Here is a 13,156-nt window from a genome sequence, read left to right on the forward strand (position 1 = left end):
GAAGAGTATTCCTTAAGCGAAAAAGTAGTACGTAGGGTTTTTGAATAGTGGACTAAATCAAAAAACGAACCTTTAATTAGCGCGATTTATGAATGTTTTCTTCTCTACTCTCTTTTTTCGGTTTTAACACATTTTTATAAACGAAAAAAATCGTAAATCGTAATGGATAGAATGTCTTTTGTAGACGCAGCTTCACTTCATTTATTTTACTTTTACGTTTTATTAATAATAATTATTAATAAATTATTATAATTAATTTATAATAATTCACTGCGTTTCTCATTCATTTAGTGGGGGGTGTTTCTGTTCTGTTCTCCATTTATATTTCGAAAAAAAAAACACGTAAGCAAGCGGCGGTTAATTTTGATCAGTGGACGACGACTCCTTGGCCTCGGCCTCGGCATTGGCGGCGGCATCGGCATCTACGTCTTCGCTGGCCACTTCCATGGGCGGCACACAGACATCATCGCTGCTGTCGGGCTGCTGGACGAGCACCTTCTTGGGACTGGGCTCCATGCTGTCCGCCTCGGCAACGGCGGTGGCCGCTGGTGCTGATGACGAATCCTCATCGTCGTGTGTGGTCGATTCGGGCTGCAGGCTGGCGGCAACTTCAGAGGACACACCATTTTTCGTGTTCTCGACGGAGCATTCTTCGGGATGGATTAGCTTGCGGCGGGCAATGCGGTCGCCGAGAGACTTGTGCAGCTGGGCAATGTCCGCCGGACGGCCCATGGCAAGGAAGATCTTCAGGGATCCCGTGTTATCGATGGCAGTCAGACGCAGTGACTTGGGGCTGGCCCGTTCGGCCACCATGGCCGCCCAGACTTTGGTATTCAGCAACAGACGGAGGTTGCCCGAGGTACGGAAGACGACGCGCGAACAGTCACGTTCGCCCTTGACATCGTTCAGGCGCAGACTGCCTCGTCCACGCTCCTCCCAGTTGCTGTTGACCCAGGCGAACAGCTTGCAGCTGACATCGACAATATTCAGTTCGTCCTCCTCCCCAGTGAATGTCTCCACCTCCTCGTACTTGCGCTTCTGGGCGCGGCTTTCCTCGTACTCGCGCGCCACGTCTGTCAGGCTCTTGGCCTCTGATGCCTCAGATTTGTTGTTGTTGCTGCTGGAGCTGGAGGAGGCAGCCTCGCTGCTGTCTGTGGATTGGGCAGCCTTCTGAATGACGCTGGAGAACAGGAGCTGCGACGAGGAAGAGGGTTCCTGTGTCTGCTGCGATTGGGATGTGGCGGCTGCCGCCTCAACATTGTCTTGGTCTGTGTTGGTCTTCTCCGAGGAGCTTCCTGGGACTGCAGCAGCCACATGGCCGTCACCAACGCCGACGACTCGCTCATGCACATTCTGCCCGAATACATAGCCAGTTGTCTGGACATGTGGCATATTGGTTTTGGCCGCTCCGAACATACTGGATCGCTCGATGCCATTGCTTCGAAGCTTGGTCAGCGGATCCGGCCGCTCATCAACTTCATCGTCGTCCTTCTGTTCTGCTTTTTCAATGGAAGAAGACTCCGGGGCAACCGTAGGGGCGGCGGCTGCGACGGCGGTGGCATCGGCCCCGGCATCTTCATTTCCTTCATCCTTTTCTTCGCGCAAAAATGGGTTGTTTGAGATGTTTTCATCCTCCGACTTTTCGTTGTTGCCGGCCAGCGATGTGGAACTATTGTTGCTGTTGGTCTGGGCACTCGACCCCAGAACGGAGGGCCCAAGCACAGGCGGACGCAGCACTGCCCCGCCCAAGCGCGAGGCCTTCAAGGTGAAGCCACCTCGGAAACAGTTACTTTCCACTGACGCTTCTAAAATAAAAAACAACACGAAAAAACAAGAATCGGATTTAGCTTCACTGCGCTAAAAATGCACTTGCCATGTAGGCTGCACTTTTCAACGCAGTGCCGGCGAGTTCAAGAGCAATCCACGTGCGAGGATTTTGCTTCAGCACTTACCATTATTTTCCGACATTGCGTATTCAATATATCACTATAAGTTTTTATAAAATTAATTTGACAAAATCTTTTCAACAAAAGAGCGCTCTCTGCCAAGCCAGAGATACAGTGTGACCGCGGGCTTGTCGTTAAAATATACGGTCTGACTATGTCACATATTCCTCGTTTTGGATATCCCGTGGAATATAGTTAACTAGCTAAGATTATTACATCGATCTCCTACAAGACTGTTTAACTTTAAGTTCTCATCATTATTGAATTTCTTAGCAAATAAGGTTTAAACAAAACCGGTCAACAACGATTTCCACTAAATAAATTTAAGTACATGGTAACTAGACGCTAACACATTTTCATGTAATTACTAATGGCGCCACCTGAAGGGGAAATGTGTACGTTTCAAAATTTTTTGCCCGTCTTTTTTCATATAAGCCCCATGGAAGCGCCAGTGTGAAAAACCTCCGTTATCCATTCTTTGATATGCCTTTTTCCGACATTTTTAAGAAATTTAGATTTTGATGGCAAACGATCAATAACACGATTAAGAATTAGTTTTCGATGCGGCCTAGGACATGGCTCGTAGACGTGGTGACAAGAAAACAAGAAAATCCGAACAAGTACACGGTCTGACCCTCAGAAATATACCACAATATGCCGTCCAATTTTAAAAATATACCGTAAATATACTCAAGTCTTATTATATGTACTGTATATTCTGATTTTGATAATCTAAGAGTTTTATTAAGTCAGCATTATTCAACGGAATATCAAAATTGAGCAATTTTCTCTTACGTTTTATTTGTTTGACCATTTTCGCTAAAACCTCTTTTTACGCAAAATGCAATAAGAGCAAGTATTTAAATTATGCCAGTCAAGTAGAAAATTGATCAATGAATCGTATAAAACTATGTGGGCAGGGCTGAGAGATCTAAATAGCTAGTAATACTCCACGGAATATCAAAATCACACTATTTATAATAGAACTTGAATTCGACAGTATTTACGGTATATTTTTAAAATGATATGGTATATATGGTATATTTCTGAGGGTCGGACGGTATATTTTATCGGTGAAATCGGCTGTCAATTTTGGCACTGAAAACAAGAAAATTTACAAGTCATCGGCAGTATAAGGAAAAGATCAGTAATAATTTAATTTAACTTAGATACTTGTATAGCCAGTCCACAAGCTTTCCAATAATGGCTCAGACTCTGGAAGACAAATCGATATGGGAGGATGGCGAGGAGTCGCTGGGTGAGGAGGTGATGCGTATGTCCACCGATGAGATTGTGAGCAGGACTCGACTAATGGACAACGAAATAAAGATCATGAAGAGCGAGGTGATGCGCATCACGCACGAAATACAAGCGCAAAATGAGAAAATCAAAGATAACACGGAGAAAATCAAGGTACCATCAGCACTTACATGCCCATCAGGGTAGAAAAGTGAGACTGATTCTCGATCTTTGTAGGTTAACAAAACGCTGCCGTACCTGGTGTCCAACGTCATAGAATTGTTGGACGTTGATCCCCAGGAGGAGGAGGACGACGGCTCGGTCACGGTGCTGGATAACCAGCGAAAGGGCAAGTGTGCCGTAATCAAAACTTCCACGCGTCAGGCGTATTTCCTGCCCGTCATCGGGCTGGTTGATGCCGAGAAACTGAAGCCCGGCGATCTGGTCGGCGTCAACAAGGACTCGTATCTTATTTTGGAAACCCTGCCTGCTGAGTATGATGCTCGCGTCAAGGCCATGGAAGTAGATGAGCGACCCACAGAGCAGTATTCCGATATCGGTGGTCTGGACAAGCAGATTCAGGAGCTCATCGAGGCCGTGGTGCTGCCCATGACGCACAAGGAGAAATTCAAAAATCTGGGCATTCATCCACCGAAAGGTAAACAATCCATATGGAAATTCTAGTTAGTGTGATATTTAACCATCCACATTTGATAAGGTGTCCTTCTGTATGGCCCACCCGGTACGGGAAAGACTCTTCTGGCCCGTGCCTGTGCCGCCCAGACCAAGTCCACCTTCCTAAAGCTGGCCGGACCACAGCTGGTGCAGATGTTTATCGGTGATGGCGCCAAGCTGGTGCGCGATGCCTTCGCTTTGGCTAAGGAGAAAGCACCGGCCATTATCTTTATTGATGAACTGGACGCCATTGGCACAAAGCGATTTGACTCTGAGAAGGCCGGCGATCGTGAGGTGCAACGTACCATGTTGGAGCTGCTCAACCAATTGGATGGCTTCAGCTCGACGGCCGACATTAAGGTAATTGCCGCCACCAATCGTGTGGATATTCTGGATCCCGCTCTGCTGCGTTCCGGCCGTCTGGATCGTAAAATCGAGTTCCCCCATCCCAACGAGGAGGCACGGGCCCGCATCATGCAGATCCACTCCAGGAAAATGAACGTCAGCACCGATGTGAACTTTGAGGAACTGTCGCGGTCCACAGATGACTTCAACGGCGCTCAATGCAAGGCTGTCTGTGTGGAGGCCGGCATGATTGCCCTGCGTCGGTCTGCCAGCTCGGTGACGCACGAGGACTTCATGGACGCCATCATGGAGGTCCAGGCGAAAAAGAAGGCTAATCTTAATTACTACGCTTAAGGCTACAAATTTGCAGTTTAACCCAAACCCAAACACATTGTCATTTGGTAATCGCTCTACGAAACCCCCTCTAATAAACCCAACTATTCAGAAATTCTAACACAAAAATGTTCACATATTCACAATCGGTTTTTTCTTAGCTTTTTTTGATCAGTACAACATTTATAATTTGAGTACGATATCTAAAAGGTCGTTTTTGAGTTAATAGAAAATATTAAATCGGGCGAAATTAGATGATAAATATTTACACGCACACTAAATTAAACTAGGGGATGATTAAACCAACTCTCACTAAGACTAATCAGTGGGATCGAGAGCATTCGCATTGGCGCTGGCACTGGCACTGGCGCCACTCGACGCCGCCTCTGTCGCACCGTTGCCATTAGACGTTGCCGCCGCCGCCGCCGTCGCCGTCGCTTTTGATGTGCCAGAAGCCGTTGAAGGATCTGGTTCGGGTGCCGGTGCCGGTGGGGGTGCGGGTGCAGGAGCGGCTGCTGTTGCATCGGCAACTACCGGAGGCACCAGCTGAACCGGTGCAGCAGCGGCCAAATCAAATGCTGGCTGCTGCGCCGCCGCAATCTGATCAGGTTGCTGGAATGGTCGTCGCGTATACATGATAAATCCCAACAGCAGAGTCAGCAATGTAATCGTGTACAAATCCCAGTTGGCGGCTATGTTTTCATCCAAATAGAAGATGAACTTATACGGGGACTGTGAGACAAGTATATCTGTTATATAAATTCATCATAAATATATGTATGTACTAAATATATACCTCTTTGATTGATTCAATCTTTGCCAGAACCTGCAGCTTCAATAGCGCTATGGCCACTGGTACTTTGGCGTCTGCATTGGTTTCGGCAGCCAGATCATACAGCCGCTTGGCCAGATGCCAATCCTTCTTCATGCCCAGCCCCTGCTCATGCATGTATCCCAAGTTGAACATGGCCTGGGCATTGTACTGCTGCTCCGAGGCTTTCCTACAGGATTATGGAACATTAATACGTTATCAAGATATATGATATGAGCCCAGGCACCTGTACAGAGCAGCAGCAGTTTCGAAATCCTTGGAAGTTCCCCAGCCATAATAGTAGTAGTCACCGAGCTTCACTTGGGCAGCCGAATAGCCCTGGCCAGCAGCCCGCTTCCAGTAATAAAAGGCTCGAATCAAGTCCTCATGGCGGTCATTGAACACATGCACCTCCTCGCGGTCCAGCAGGAAGGCGGCATTGCTCTGGGCTACCTCATAGCCAACCTCGCCCATCAGGGAGTATTGCATGTAGGCCTCATCGATGCGATTCTGCTTGTAGTCGCTGTACGCATGCATCAGCCTGTTGCTCCAACGTCCTCGTTCCGACACGGACTTGAAGAACTCAACAGCTGTTGGGCAGGAGCGCAGCACACCCATGCCATAGGCATGCATAACCCCAAGATTGTAGTAGGCCAACACATGGCCCGATTGAGTGGCCAGATTGAAGTACTTGAGGGCCAGGCCGTAGTCAGTCTTGACCCCATTACCAGCTGAAAAAAAAAGAGCAGACGATCCTCTTTAGAAAACAGCCAAAATCAAAGCTTTGGAAGTTTAGAAACCTACTAAAATACATGGTGCCCAGCTGGACCTGGCCATCAATCCAGCCTTGGTCGGCTGCCTGTGTGAAATAGGACAGAGCCTTGACTGGATCCTTGGGAACACCCAGGCCCTTCAGGTACATGACACCCAAGCCGCTCAGGCCCACAGGATCGCCCGTTTCCGAGGCCTTGGAGAAGTACTGATTTATGGAATGACCAAAAACATATAAGCAATGGAAATGTGTGGATATGTTTCGAGTCTCCGTCTCACCTTGAAGGCTGTTTCGTTGTCCGCCTTAATCTGTTCACTTCCCTCCAGATAGAGTTTGCCCAGAAAGGCGAAGCCAATGGCATTGCCCGCATTGGCCGCCAGCGTAAAGTATTCCAATGCCTTCTGATGATCCTGCTCAATGGCCTTGCCACCCTGATAGTAGAGCTGGCCCAATCCCACCTGGGACTGCACATCACCCTTGTCGGCCAGCAGCTGGTAGTAGTCGACAATCTCAGTCTCGTGGCTGCCGGGATTCTCCAGCTCATCCAGCAGCCGAACGCGATGCACAACCGGCCCATTGGCAAAGGTTACTTTCGAGGCCACCTTCTTGGCCACTCGCTTGTATTGGATCAGAGCCTTCTCGCAGCTGATGGGCACATTGATGCCGTACAAATAGCGATAGCCCAAAGCCATTTGAGCCAGAGTGTCGTCGCCCAGGGCGGCCAGAGTGTAGTGGATTAAAGCCAGCGGCTGGCTCACATTCTTCCCACCAACTCCGGCCGAATACATGAATGCCAGTCCCATGTGGGCAGAGGGCAAACCCTCGTTGGCCAAGCTCTCAAACTCGTCGGCAGCATGATGGAAATCGAACTCCATCCAGTGGCCCATGAGCACAGCCCAAGCGAGAGCTGCTCGGGCCTCACGATGATTGAAGGCCGCCGCCTTCTTTAGCAAGGTGAAGACCACCCGTTTGTCTGTGCGCGGCTTGGCGAGCATGTCGATGGCTTGGTTATACATCAGTTGGGCTGATGGGAGCAGGAGATTAACCTTTTGTTAGATGGACTCGAGAAGTGATGGGAAACACTCACCTTCCAACTGCTCCGGCGTTAGCTCGGCAACGGTCTCGACAGTGCCCTGTCGACTGGCTTCGATTTTCTCGATCTCGGCCTTTAGTTTCTGTTGTTTCATCAGACTATCGTTCCAGAGCCGTTCGAACAGAACAGCTGGATTCACGCGTGGCATAAACTCCGTGCCGTCCTTCGGCTTGGACGCCTTCCGCTCATTGCTGACGGCTGGAGCCCGGGAATCTGTCTCAGCTGTGGTTACCTCTTCCGTGTCGGCCTGACTAGATGGCTCTCCTGACTGCAGGCTGCTGGCAGTGGGGGCAGAGGGCCCAGTGGTTTCGGTTGTAGCTGTGGGCCCTTGCAACTCCGCCCGCAACAGCTGGCCGCGCTTGGCCAGGAGGAGCATTAACAGGCACATCCAGCTGGCTAGTTTCATGGTGCTATCTCTGTGGGTATTCGGAAATTTTCAGCATAAATATACACAACACGAAACTTGATCTTCTACTTTTCTTTGCCTCTCTTTATGCCTCTTTACTTCTGACGTGTTGTGTTATTTACTTCTTCTTCGCTGGGGAGGGGGTAGGGAGTCCAGCAGATTTGTACCGTTTTCACTGTTCGACCGTGCTGATTATCGCTGGTGCATTTTCAATCACACTCGATTGGCGATTGATATTCCTATGCCACCTTTTATTAATTTTTCACACGTAAGATTCCTTAATTTTTCTTTTTTTTGTTGCAATTTGTGGTCTCTAGTGTTGCGAGCGTTACCAGCGTTGCCAGTGTTGAACAGTCCACGTTAGAAAACATACGTTTTGTTCCAATCTTTTGTTTCGTTATGCAAATGGTGCGGGGCGGCAGGTGGACGTACAAGTCAGACGCATTTCAGACGAGATTGGGGTGATAATTTGGGAGTATACTAATTAGAAGGCGAGGCGGCATTGTACACACGTGAATCACTATTGTCTCGAACCCACCAGCAGCTGAGCTACAACCGGCATGGAGATGAGTGTAAGTAGCGCGAGATTACTGCCAGACACGAGTGGATGGACTGCTTCAAAAGCGGCTGGCTCATCGGAAACCGAAACCAGTTCCAAAGCGCGCCTCAAGCAAGACAGACAGACAAGACAACCATATTCTGTGCTCATGCTCATCTGCCCCCCCCCAGCGAGCTGGTGAAAGTTTACAGCTGTTGCGAGCTCCACGCTGCCCAAAACAGAATAACCATTCCATTTGTGTGTGTGTCCCCATCTATAATTTAAGGCTGCTATGTTCGCACGTGTGTCCTTCTACCCCACCCTGCTCTACAATGTCCTGATGGAGAAAGCTTCCGCCAGGAATTGGTACGACCGCATTGACGACACTGTCATACTGGGAGCACTCCCCTTTCGGACTCAAGCCAATGACGTAAGTTAAGTTAAATTGAGACCCCACAGCTTCATCTTAAGCCTTGGTTGATCAACAGTTGATTCAGAAAGAGAACATGAAGGCGGTGGTGTCCATGAACGAGGACTACGAGCTGACAGCCTTCTCGAACAATTCTGATAAATGGCGGAAACTTAACGTCGAGTTCCTACAGCTGGCCACCACCGACATCTTCGAGTCGCCCAACCAGGAGAAGCTCTTCCGCGGCGTAGAGTTCATCAATAAGTTCCTGCCTCAGTCAAATCGCATCAGCGGACTGAGCTCCACGCAGTCACCAGAGAATGTTGGCTCTGTCTATGTACACTGCAAGGCAGGCAGAACGCGCAGTGCCACCTTGGTCGGATGTTATCTGATGATGGTAGGTTAAAGGTTCATTTTTCAAGTAAGGTTTTATCTGGAATCTATTGTTTTGCAGAAAAATGGATGGACCCCAGACGAAGCTGTAGATCACATGCGTGCGTGTCGTCCGCATATTTTACTGCACACCAAACAATGGGACGCTCTCAGATTATTCTACACAAATAATGTGCAAGCAAAGTCATGACCTAAGATGTTCAATAGCACAAAATGTTTATTGCCTAGATTACCATACGTAACTGGAACAGCTTGTTCCCCCATTAACGTTTCCCAACTAATGAAATAGGTGCAGTTCTCAGATTTTGTTGAAAATTACAATTTTTGTAAAAACATGTGCGCCTTTCTCTTTATACAATTTATTTATTTAGTGCCTAAATATCTGCCGGGGCGGGGATTTTGGAGCACACAAAGCTATCAATAAATAACGGGTTGGCTTTGCGTGTTTATCGAGCGGTTGAATACTTTAAGACTGCTTCTTCTCCTCAGCATCCTTGCCCTTGATGGCCCAGAAGCGCTTAATGCCGTTGGCCAGACCCACATCATTTTGGATGAAGTAGAAGAGGCCTCCCAGTGTGGCCACCGAGAGAACAATGAGCGCAATGTGTGCCACCTTAGGCAGAATATTTCCCACCACAGATGGACGCATGTAGTCGACAACCATGGCCTCAACACCCCTGCAATAATTAGAATCTCAGTTATTCGTTTTCCCCTTTTTCCCGGGTAGCAGAAATGTACATACCAATGGGCGTGAATAACCACTGAGATGGCCAGCAGAGCATCCAGTATCTGCGATGGGGCAATGAAGGCAGCTGGAATAATGGCCAAAAGACCAACCGATACCAGGCGTTCTAGTGTCCACATGGCTGTGTGGCTGGACTCAGCCGAAGCCATGCGTGGTGCACTCACAGAGATCTCCCGAACAACGGGCTGAAAGAACAGGCAGGGATTATTATCCTACATCATTCGGTCCGGTCCGGCCAGGTCATTGATGCACTTACCGCAACCATCTTGGTCAGAGCCAGGGGCTTAAGAGTCTGACGTTGGGCATTGGCCACAATAGTGGAATAGGCCTTCAGTGGCGTTATCCGCGCCGACTTAACGAGATTTGCGGCTAATTGCGGGTATACCAACAAACAGTTTGGTTATATAATAAAGACAGTTTCCTGCCAGGCTCCGCGGAATCTGGCAGTCGGTTTAATGCTTACCATTACAGCGGACGGCGCCACGCAGGACCAATGATAGAGACATGCTTGTATAGGAATTAAGAATTTTTTACAAATTATAAAAACTTCCTTGATTCGTTCAACACGGCCGACTTGTTTTCAACACTAAAAGCAGAGTTGCTGTGTCGATTATATCGGTCACTAGATTTATCGAAATACAAAAGACGTTGTTTCACACATTTTATTAAGCTGCTTAAATTGTTTACATAAAACGTTTGAGATTCATTCGGGGACGGAATTGCTGATACTAATTACAAACTTGATATGGAATGTTCGTTTACTTACAAGCTAGGTTATAAATTTCATCTAAAACGCACACCAATATTTTCTATGTTTAAAAGACACTGTGGATGAAAAATAAATGGACGGAACGTAATTCCTTCGTTGGTAAAATTAAAAATACTTTGAACTCAGTGAGCGACTAAATATGTGAGCAGCATACAGGCCATAGCAATGGCCGTGGCCAGTTTTCCATTTATGGCTGACGCTCCGGCTCTGTAGAAATCCCAGTCGAAGATAATGTTCGAGGCATCCGATGGTCTCCAAGGATTCAAGCCATCGTCAAAGTACATGGGGCAATCGTCGCGTTCACGCTCGTATTCAACAGCATCGATGGCCACCGCTGCCCCTTCGGAGTGATTCCACGAGGTCACATCCTGCTCCAGTTTACAGAAGGCGCCCACAGCCTGCGACATTAGAACACGGTTGAGGTCGGCGCGCTGATACACCCAGCATCGGTACTTGGAAAGCGGATCCAAATCGTCGTACGTAATCAGATAGGACTTTAGATTCTCCTTCCAGAAACCAATGCACTGCATGCGATAATCCGGGTCACTGTAGATGTCCACCGGCCGTCCCAAATGATCAACAGACAGGCAGTAGTTCTCATCGACAGCCAGTTCCTTTTGGTCCGTATCGCATACGGACAAATCGGAAATGTTCTGCTTGCAATGAATGTCCGGACGGGGACTCAAGGTCACACCACCAAGGATCCTGCAAAGATTTACGATTAGCTTCGTCTACAAAGAATAAATCAATTAAACACATGCCTCGTTCTGAAGGGATGCTCTCCTCTTTGTGTAAAGTTGAATTTTCCAGCCACCGGACAGCGAACGGGCACTGGATTCCTGGCGAGGAACAAGTCATATTTCCAGGCCTCCGAATTGGGGAACTGTACCCACGAGCATACTGTACTGAAATCATCCTTGATCACGGCCAGGCCCCTGCGGTAGCGTATGATGTTATGATGGCGGGGCATGAAATCGAAGCACACATAATCCTTTTGGCATCCATCGACCGTGAGACGGGCCATCATCACCCTATTGCCACGCCGCTCGCGGCACACATAGATTGTCTTGCGGTAACGTGCTTTGTCGGGATAATAGGTCTCATTGATGTGCGTCTCGCTGATGGACACATCGGCGTCGATGTTGGCCGTGTTCACCCACTCGCCGCTAAAGTTTTGCGGCAGCGTGCAGCCCGGTTCCACAAACTCAGCTTTGACGGGGGTCAGCTTCAGGCGCTCGGGCGATGTCTCGGGCGTCTTCAGTGTATTGCACTCGGCCGTGATGGAGACACCAACGTACAGATCATCGTCTCGATTCTTGAGGAAGCAACGGTATTTCTCATCTTTGCGCGATTCCTTCGTGTTTGCCACTGCAAAGTAATGGTTCTTTCCCACAAACCAATCGCCCAGGCAACTGAACTCAACGGGGCCGCTGAATGTGCCGTCCATGCCCTCGCATTTCTGATAAGTGATGTTGAACTTTTGATTCTGTATAAGAAACTGGGTGCCAGCTGTTTGGCACGACTGTATGCGTGCATCCGGTTGATCGCACACGCCCGTAAAACGGAAACGATTCTGCACGGAAAGAAATTTTCAGATGGGGTCCATCATTATGGCTGCTAGCTTAATTGTGCTTAATTAATTTGTTTGAAGACCTACTTGATATGTAAAATGCCACACGCCCTCCAGCGACGAGCGGCAATTGATGGGCACAAAGTTCTCGTTGAAGAGCGTTATCAGCTGCTGGTCATCCTTAATGTTCCTGCAGATGTTCTCCACCGTAGGCTTTTGGCCGGGGGGCAAGCTCAGACACGGACCCTCGTACTTTTCAAACACATTTAACGTACGGATTTTCGTGTTGACGCAGTGATAGCAGTCCTTTGTCTTTTCTTTAAATACAAATGAATACTCGTCCCCGTGATGGCGCATGTAGTTGATACAATAGCCTCGACTCGACATCGAAGTGGCATCGATGACCGTCTGTGTGGGCAGGCCAGTCTCCCATGAAAACCAAGATCCCTGCAGTATCTTCGGTATAATACAGTTGCGTTGCTCGATTTGATTCTGATTGAATTGTGCAAGCGCTAAAAATAAATACATAATTTAAAGATTAGGCCACATGAATCACATCACATTAAATCTGCTTTGCCTTTTAGGCGAGGCGCGCTTGGGTGTGGCTTGAGAGTGAAGCACGCGTACTGACCTGAGCTCAGGAAGCCCAAAAGGCAGATAACCCTTAGGTGAACATTCATATTGGGACTACAACCGTTTTACTTAATAGCTAAACATAGTTTTTAAATGTAAATTCGAGGAATAAATGGACAAAAACGCAGTTAACACAAAAACAAACACGCAACAAACAAATTTACCAAAAGAAGCCTGGCTTTACAACACTGAACGAGTTTCTCCGTAAAACCTTACAGTACTGGGCTGATACTTTGATTAGTTTTATTCGATTGGTTATTCATCTACAGTTGAATTTGAATTTTGAATTTCGTTTCTATGATCAAGACATTGTCCAAGTCTACAGCTCAAAGGTTTACTTACATTATCTAGCTCCTTGCTGGTGTAATAAAACAGTCTGTCTGGCTGATTACAGAAATGAGCTACTTAGCAACCGGCACAGACAATAGCGAGCCGCTAAATTGAATTTAACGCTGTCTGGCACGGCAGAGTCGGACTCG

General features: G+C 48.0%; 6 protein-coding genes across 10 annotated transcripts; 2 read left to right on the forward strand and 4 right to left on the reverse strand.

Moving 5' to 3' along the window:
* Window positions 1-160: 160 nt before the first annotated feature.
* Window positions 161-2,303, reverse strand: RanBP3 (ran-binding protein 3). The gene is made up of 2 exons (XM_001358594.4): window positions 1,953-2,303; window positions 161-1,805 (listed from the first exon to the last, which is right to left on the reverse strand). Exons 1-2 carry the CDS (start codon window positions 1,966-1,968, stop codon window positions 358-360), a joined length of 1,464 nt encoding a protein of 487 aa, XP_001358631.1. The 5' UTR covers window positions 1,969-2,303; the 3' UTR covers window positions 161-357.
* Window positions 2,304-2,983: 680 nt separating this feature from the next.
* Window positions 2,984-4,659, forward strand: Rpt5 (26S proteasome regulatory subunit Rpt5). The gene is made up of 3 exons (XM_001358595.4): window positions 2,984-3,359; window positions 3,423-3,843; window positions 3,904-4,659. Exons 1-3 carry the CDS (start codon window positions 3,150-3,152, stop codon window positions 4,557-4,559), a joined length of 1,287 nt encoding a protein of 428 aa, XP_001358632.1. The 5' UTR covers window positions 2,984-3,149; the 3' UTR covers window positions 4,560-4,659.
* A 10-nt stretch (window positions 4,660-4,669) lies between these two features.
* Window positions 4,670-7,884, reverse strand: Hrd3 (HMG-coA reductase degradation 3). Of its 4 annotated transcripts, none has more exons than XM_015181825.2 (7): window positions 7,743-7,884; window positions 7,209-7,630; window positions 6,400-7,145; window positions 6,154-6,328; window positions 5,597-6,080; window positions 5,335-5,539; window positions 4,670-5,270 (listed from the first exon to the last, which is right to left on the reverse strand). In XM_015181825.2, the coding sequence occupies exons 2-7, from the start codon at window positions 7,618-7,620 to the stop codon at window positions 4,857-4,859; spliced, it is 2,436 nt and encodes an 811-aa protein (XP_015037311.2). In that variant the 5' UTR covers window positions 7,621-7,630; window positions 7,743-7,884; the 3' UTR covers window positions 4,670-4,856. The 4 variants fall into 4 exon arrangements, with proteins under 4 accessions (XP_015037311.2, XP_015037309.2, XP_015037310.2 ...); XM_015181823.2 differs by having other exon boundaries at window positions 7,720-7,849; XM_015181824.2 differs by having other exon boundaries at window positions 7,700-7,832.
* A 167-nt stretch (window positions 7,885-8,051) lies between these two features.
* PTPMT1 (protein tyrosine phosphatase, mitochondrial 1) lies at window positions 8,052-9,295 on the forward strand. The gene is made up of 4 exons (XM_001358597.4): window positions 8,052-8,192; window positions 8,445-8,588; window positions 8,647-8,964; window positions 9,022-9,295. The coding sequence occupies exons 1-4, from the start codon at window positions 8,181-8,183 to the stop codon at window positions 9,148-9,150; spliced, it is 603 nt and encodes a 200-aa protein (XP_001358634.3). The 5' UTR covers window positions 8,052-8,180; the 3' UTR covers window positions 9,151-9,295.
* Window positions 9,296-9,303: 8 nt separating this feature from the next.
* SdhD (succinate dehydrogenase, subunit D) lies at window positions 9,304-10,320 on the reverse strand. The gene is made up of 4 exons (XM_001358598.5): window positions 10,169-10,320; window positions 9,962-10,074; window positions 9,703-9,890; window positions 9,304-9,637 (listed from the first exon to the last, which is right to left on the reverse strand). The coding sequence occupies exons 1-4, from the start codon at window positions 10,209-10,211 to the stop codon at window positions 9,427-9,429; spliced, it is 555 nt and encodes a 184-aa protein (XP_001358635.2). The 5' UTR covers window positions 10,212-10,320; the 3' UTR covers window positions 9,304-9,426.
* Window positions 10,321-10,353: 33 nt separating this feature from the next.
* Window positions 10,354-12,904, reverse strand: udt (protein undicht). 2 transcript variants are annotated; one of them, XM_033382678.1, is made up of 4 exons: window positions 12,842-12,904; window positions 12,132-12,556; window positions 11,236-12,047; window positions 10,354-11,179 (listed from the first exon to the last, which is right to left on the reverse strand). In XM_033382678.1, exons 2-4 carry the CDS (start codon window positions 12,429-12,431, stop codon window positions 10,597-10,599), a joined length of 1,695 nt encoding a protein of 564 aa, XP_033238569.1. In that variant the 5' UTR covers window positions 12,432-12,556; window positions 12,842-12,904; the 3' UTR covers window positions 10,354-10,596. The 2 variants fall into 2 exon arrangements, with proteins under 2 accessions (XP_033238569.1, XP_002137422.3); XM_002137386.3 differs by having other exon boundaries at window positions 12,676-12,884.
* Window positions 12,905-13,156: the final 252 nt, after the last annotated feature.

The sequence above is a fragment of the Drosophila pseudoobscura genome, chromosome 2 (assembly GCF_009870125.1).
Source record: "Drosophila pseudoobscura strain MV-25-SWS-2005 chromosome 2, UCI_Dpse_MV25, whole genome shotgun sequence".
In the NCBI taxonomy this organism is placed as follows: domain Eukaryota; kingdom Metazoa; phylum Arthropoda; class Insecta; order Diptera; family Drosophilidae; genus Drosophila; species Drosophila pseudoobscura.

What these genes read in the sequence shown, in the direction of transcription:
- Rpt5 (XM_001358595.4), top strand. Translation starts at nt 3,150, where the DNA reads ATGGCTCAGACTCTGGAAGACAAATCGATATGGGAGGATGGCGAGGAG. An exon ending in ATAACACGGAGAAAATCAAG is followed by an intron (nt 3,360 to 3,422) that starts GTACCATCAGCA and finishes CGATCTTTGTAG; the next exon opens with GTTAACAAAACGCTGCCGTA. An exon ending in GGGCATTCATCCACCGAAAG is followed by an intron (nt 3,844 to 3,903) that starts GTAAACAATCCA and finishes ACATTTGATAAG; the next exon opens with GTGTCCTTCTGTATGGCCCA.
- Hrd3 (XM_015181825.2), bottom strand. Translation starts at nt 7,620, where the DNA reads ATGAAACTAGCCAGCTGGATGTGCCTGTTAATGCTCCTCCTGGCCAAG. An exon ending in ACAACGAAACAGCCTTCAAG is followed by an intron (nt 6,329 to 6,399) that starts GTGAGACGGAGA and finishes TCCATAAATCAG; the next exon opens with TACTTCTCCAAGGCCTCGGA. An exon ending in GCTGGGCACCATGTATTTTA is followed by an intron (nt 6,081 to 6,153) that starts GTAGGTTTCTAA and finishes TTTTTTTTTCAG; the next exon opens with CTGGTAATGGGGTCAAGACT.
- PTPMT1 (XM_001358597.4), top strand. An exon ending in TTCGGACTCAAGCCAATGAC is followed by an intron (nt 8,589 to 8,646) that starts GTAAGTTAAGTT and finishes GTTGATCAACAG; the next exon opens with TTGATTCAGAAAGAGAACAT. An exon ending in TCGGATGTTATCTGATGATG is followed by an intron (nt 8,965 to 9,021) that starts GTAGGTTAAAGG and finishes ATTGTTTTGCAG; the next exon opens with AAAAATGGATGGACCCCAGA.
- SdhD (XM_001358598.5), bottom strand. Translation starts at nt 10,211, where the DNA reads ATGTCTCTATCATTGGTCCTGCGTGGCGCCGTCCGCTGTAATG. An exon ending in TGGCGCCGTCCGCTGTAATG is followed by an intron (nt 10,075 to 10,168) that starts GTAAGCATTAAA and finishes ACCCGCAATTAG; the next exon opens with CCGCAAATCTCGTTAAGTCG. An exon ending in GTGGTTATTCACGCCCATTG is followed by an intron (nt 9,638 to 9,702) that starts GTATGTACATTT and finishes TAATTATTGCAG; the next exon opens with GGGTGTTGAGGCCATGGTTG.
- udt (XM_002137386.3), bottom strand. Translation starts at nt 12,724, where the DNA reads ATGAATGTTCACCTAAGGGTTATCTGCCTTTTGGGCTTCCTGAGCTCA. An exon ending in TTTGGGCTTCCTGAGCTCAG is followed by an intron (nt 12,557 to 12,675) that starts GTCAGTACGCGT and finishes ATTTATTTTTAG; the next exon opens with CGCTTGCACAATTCAATCAG. An exon ending in TGTGGCATTTTACATATCAA is followed by an intron (nt 12,048 to 12,131) that starts GTAGGTCTTCAA and finishes CTTTCCGTGCAG; the next exon opens with AATCGTTTCCGTTTTACGGG.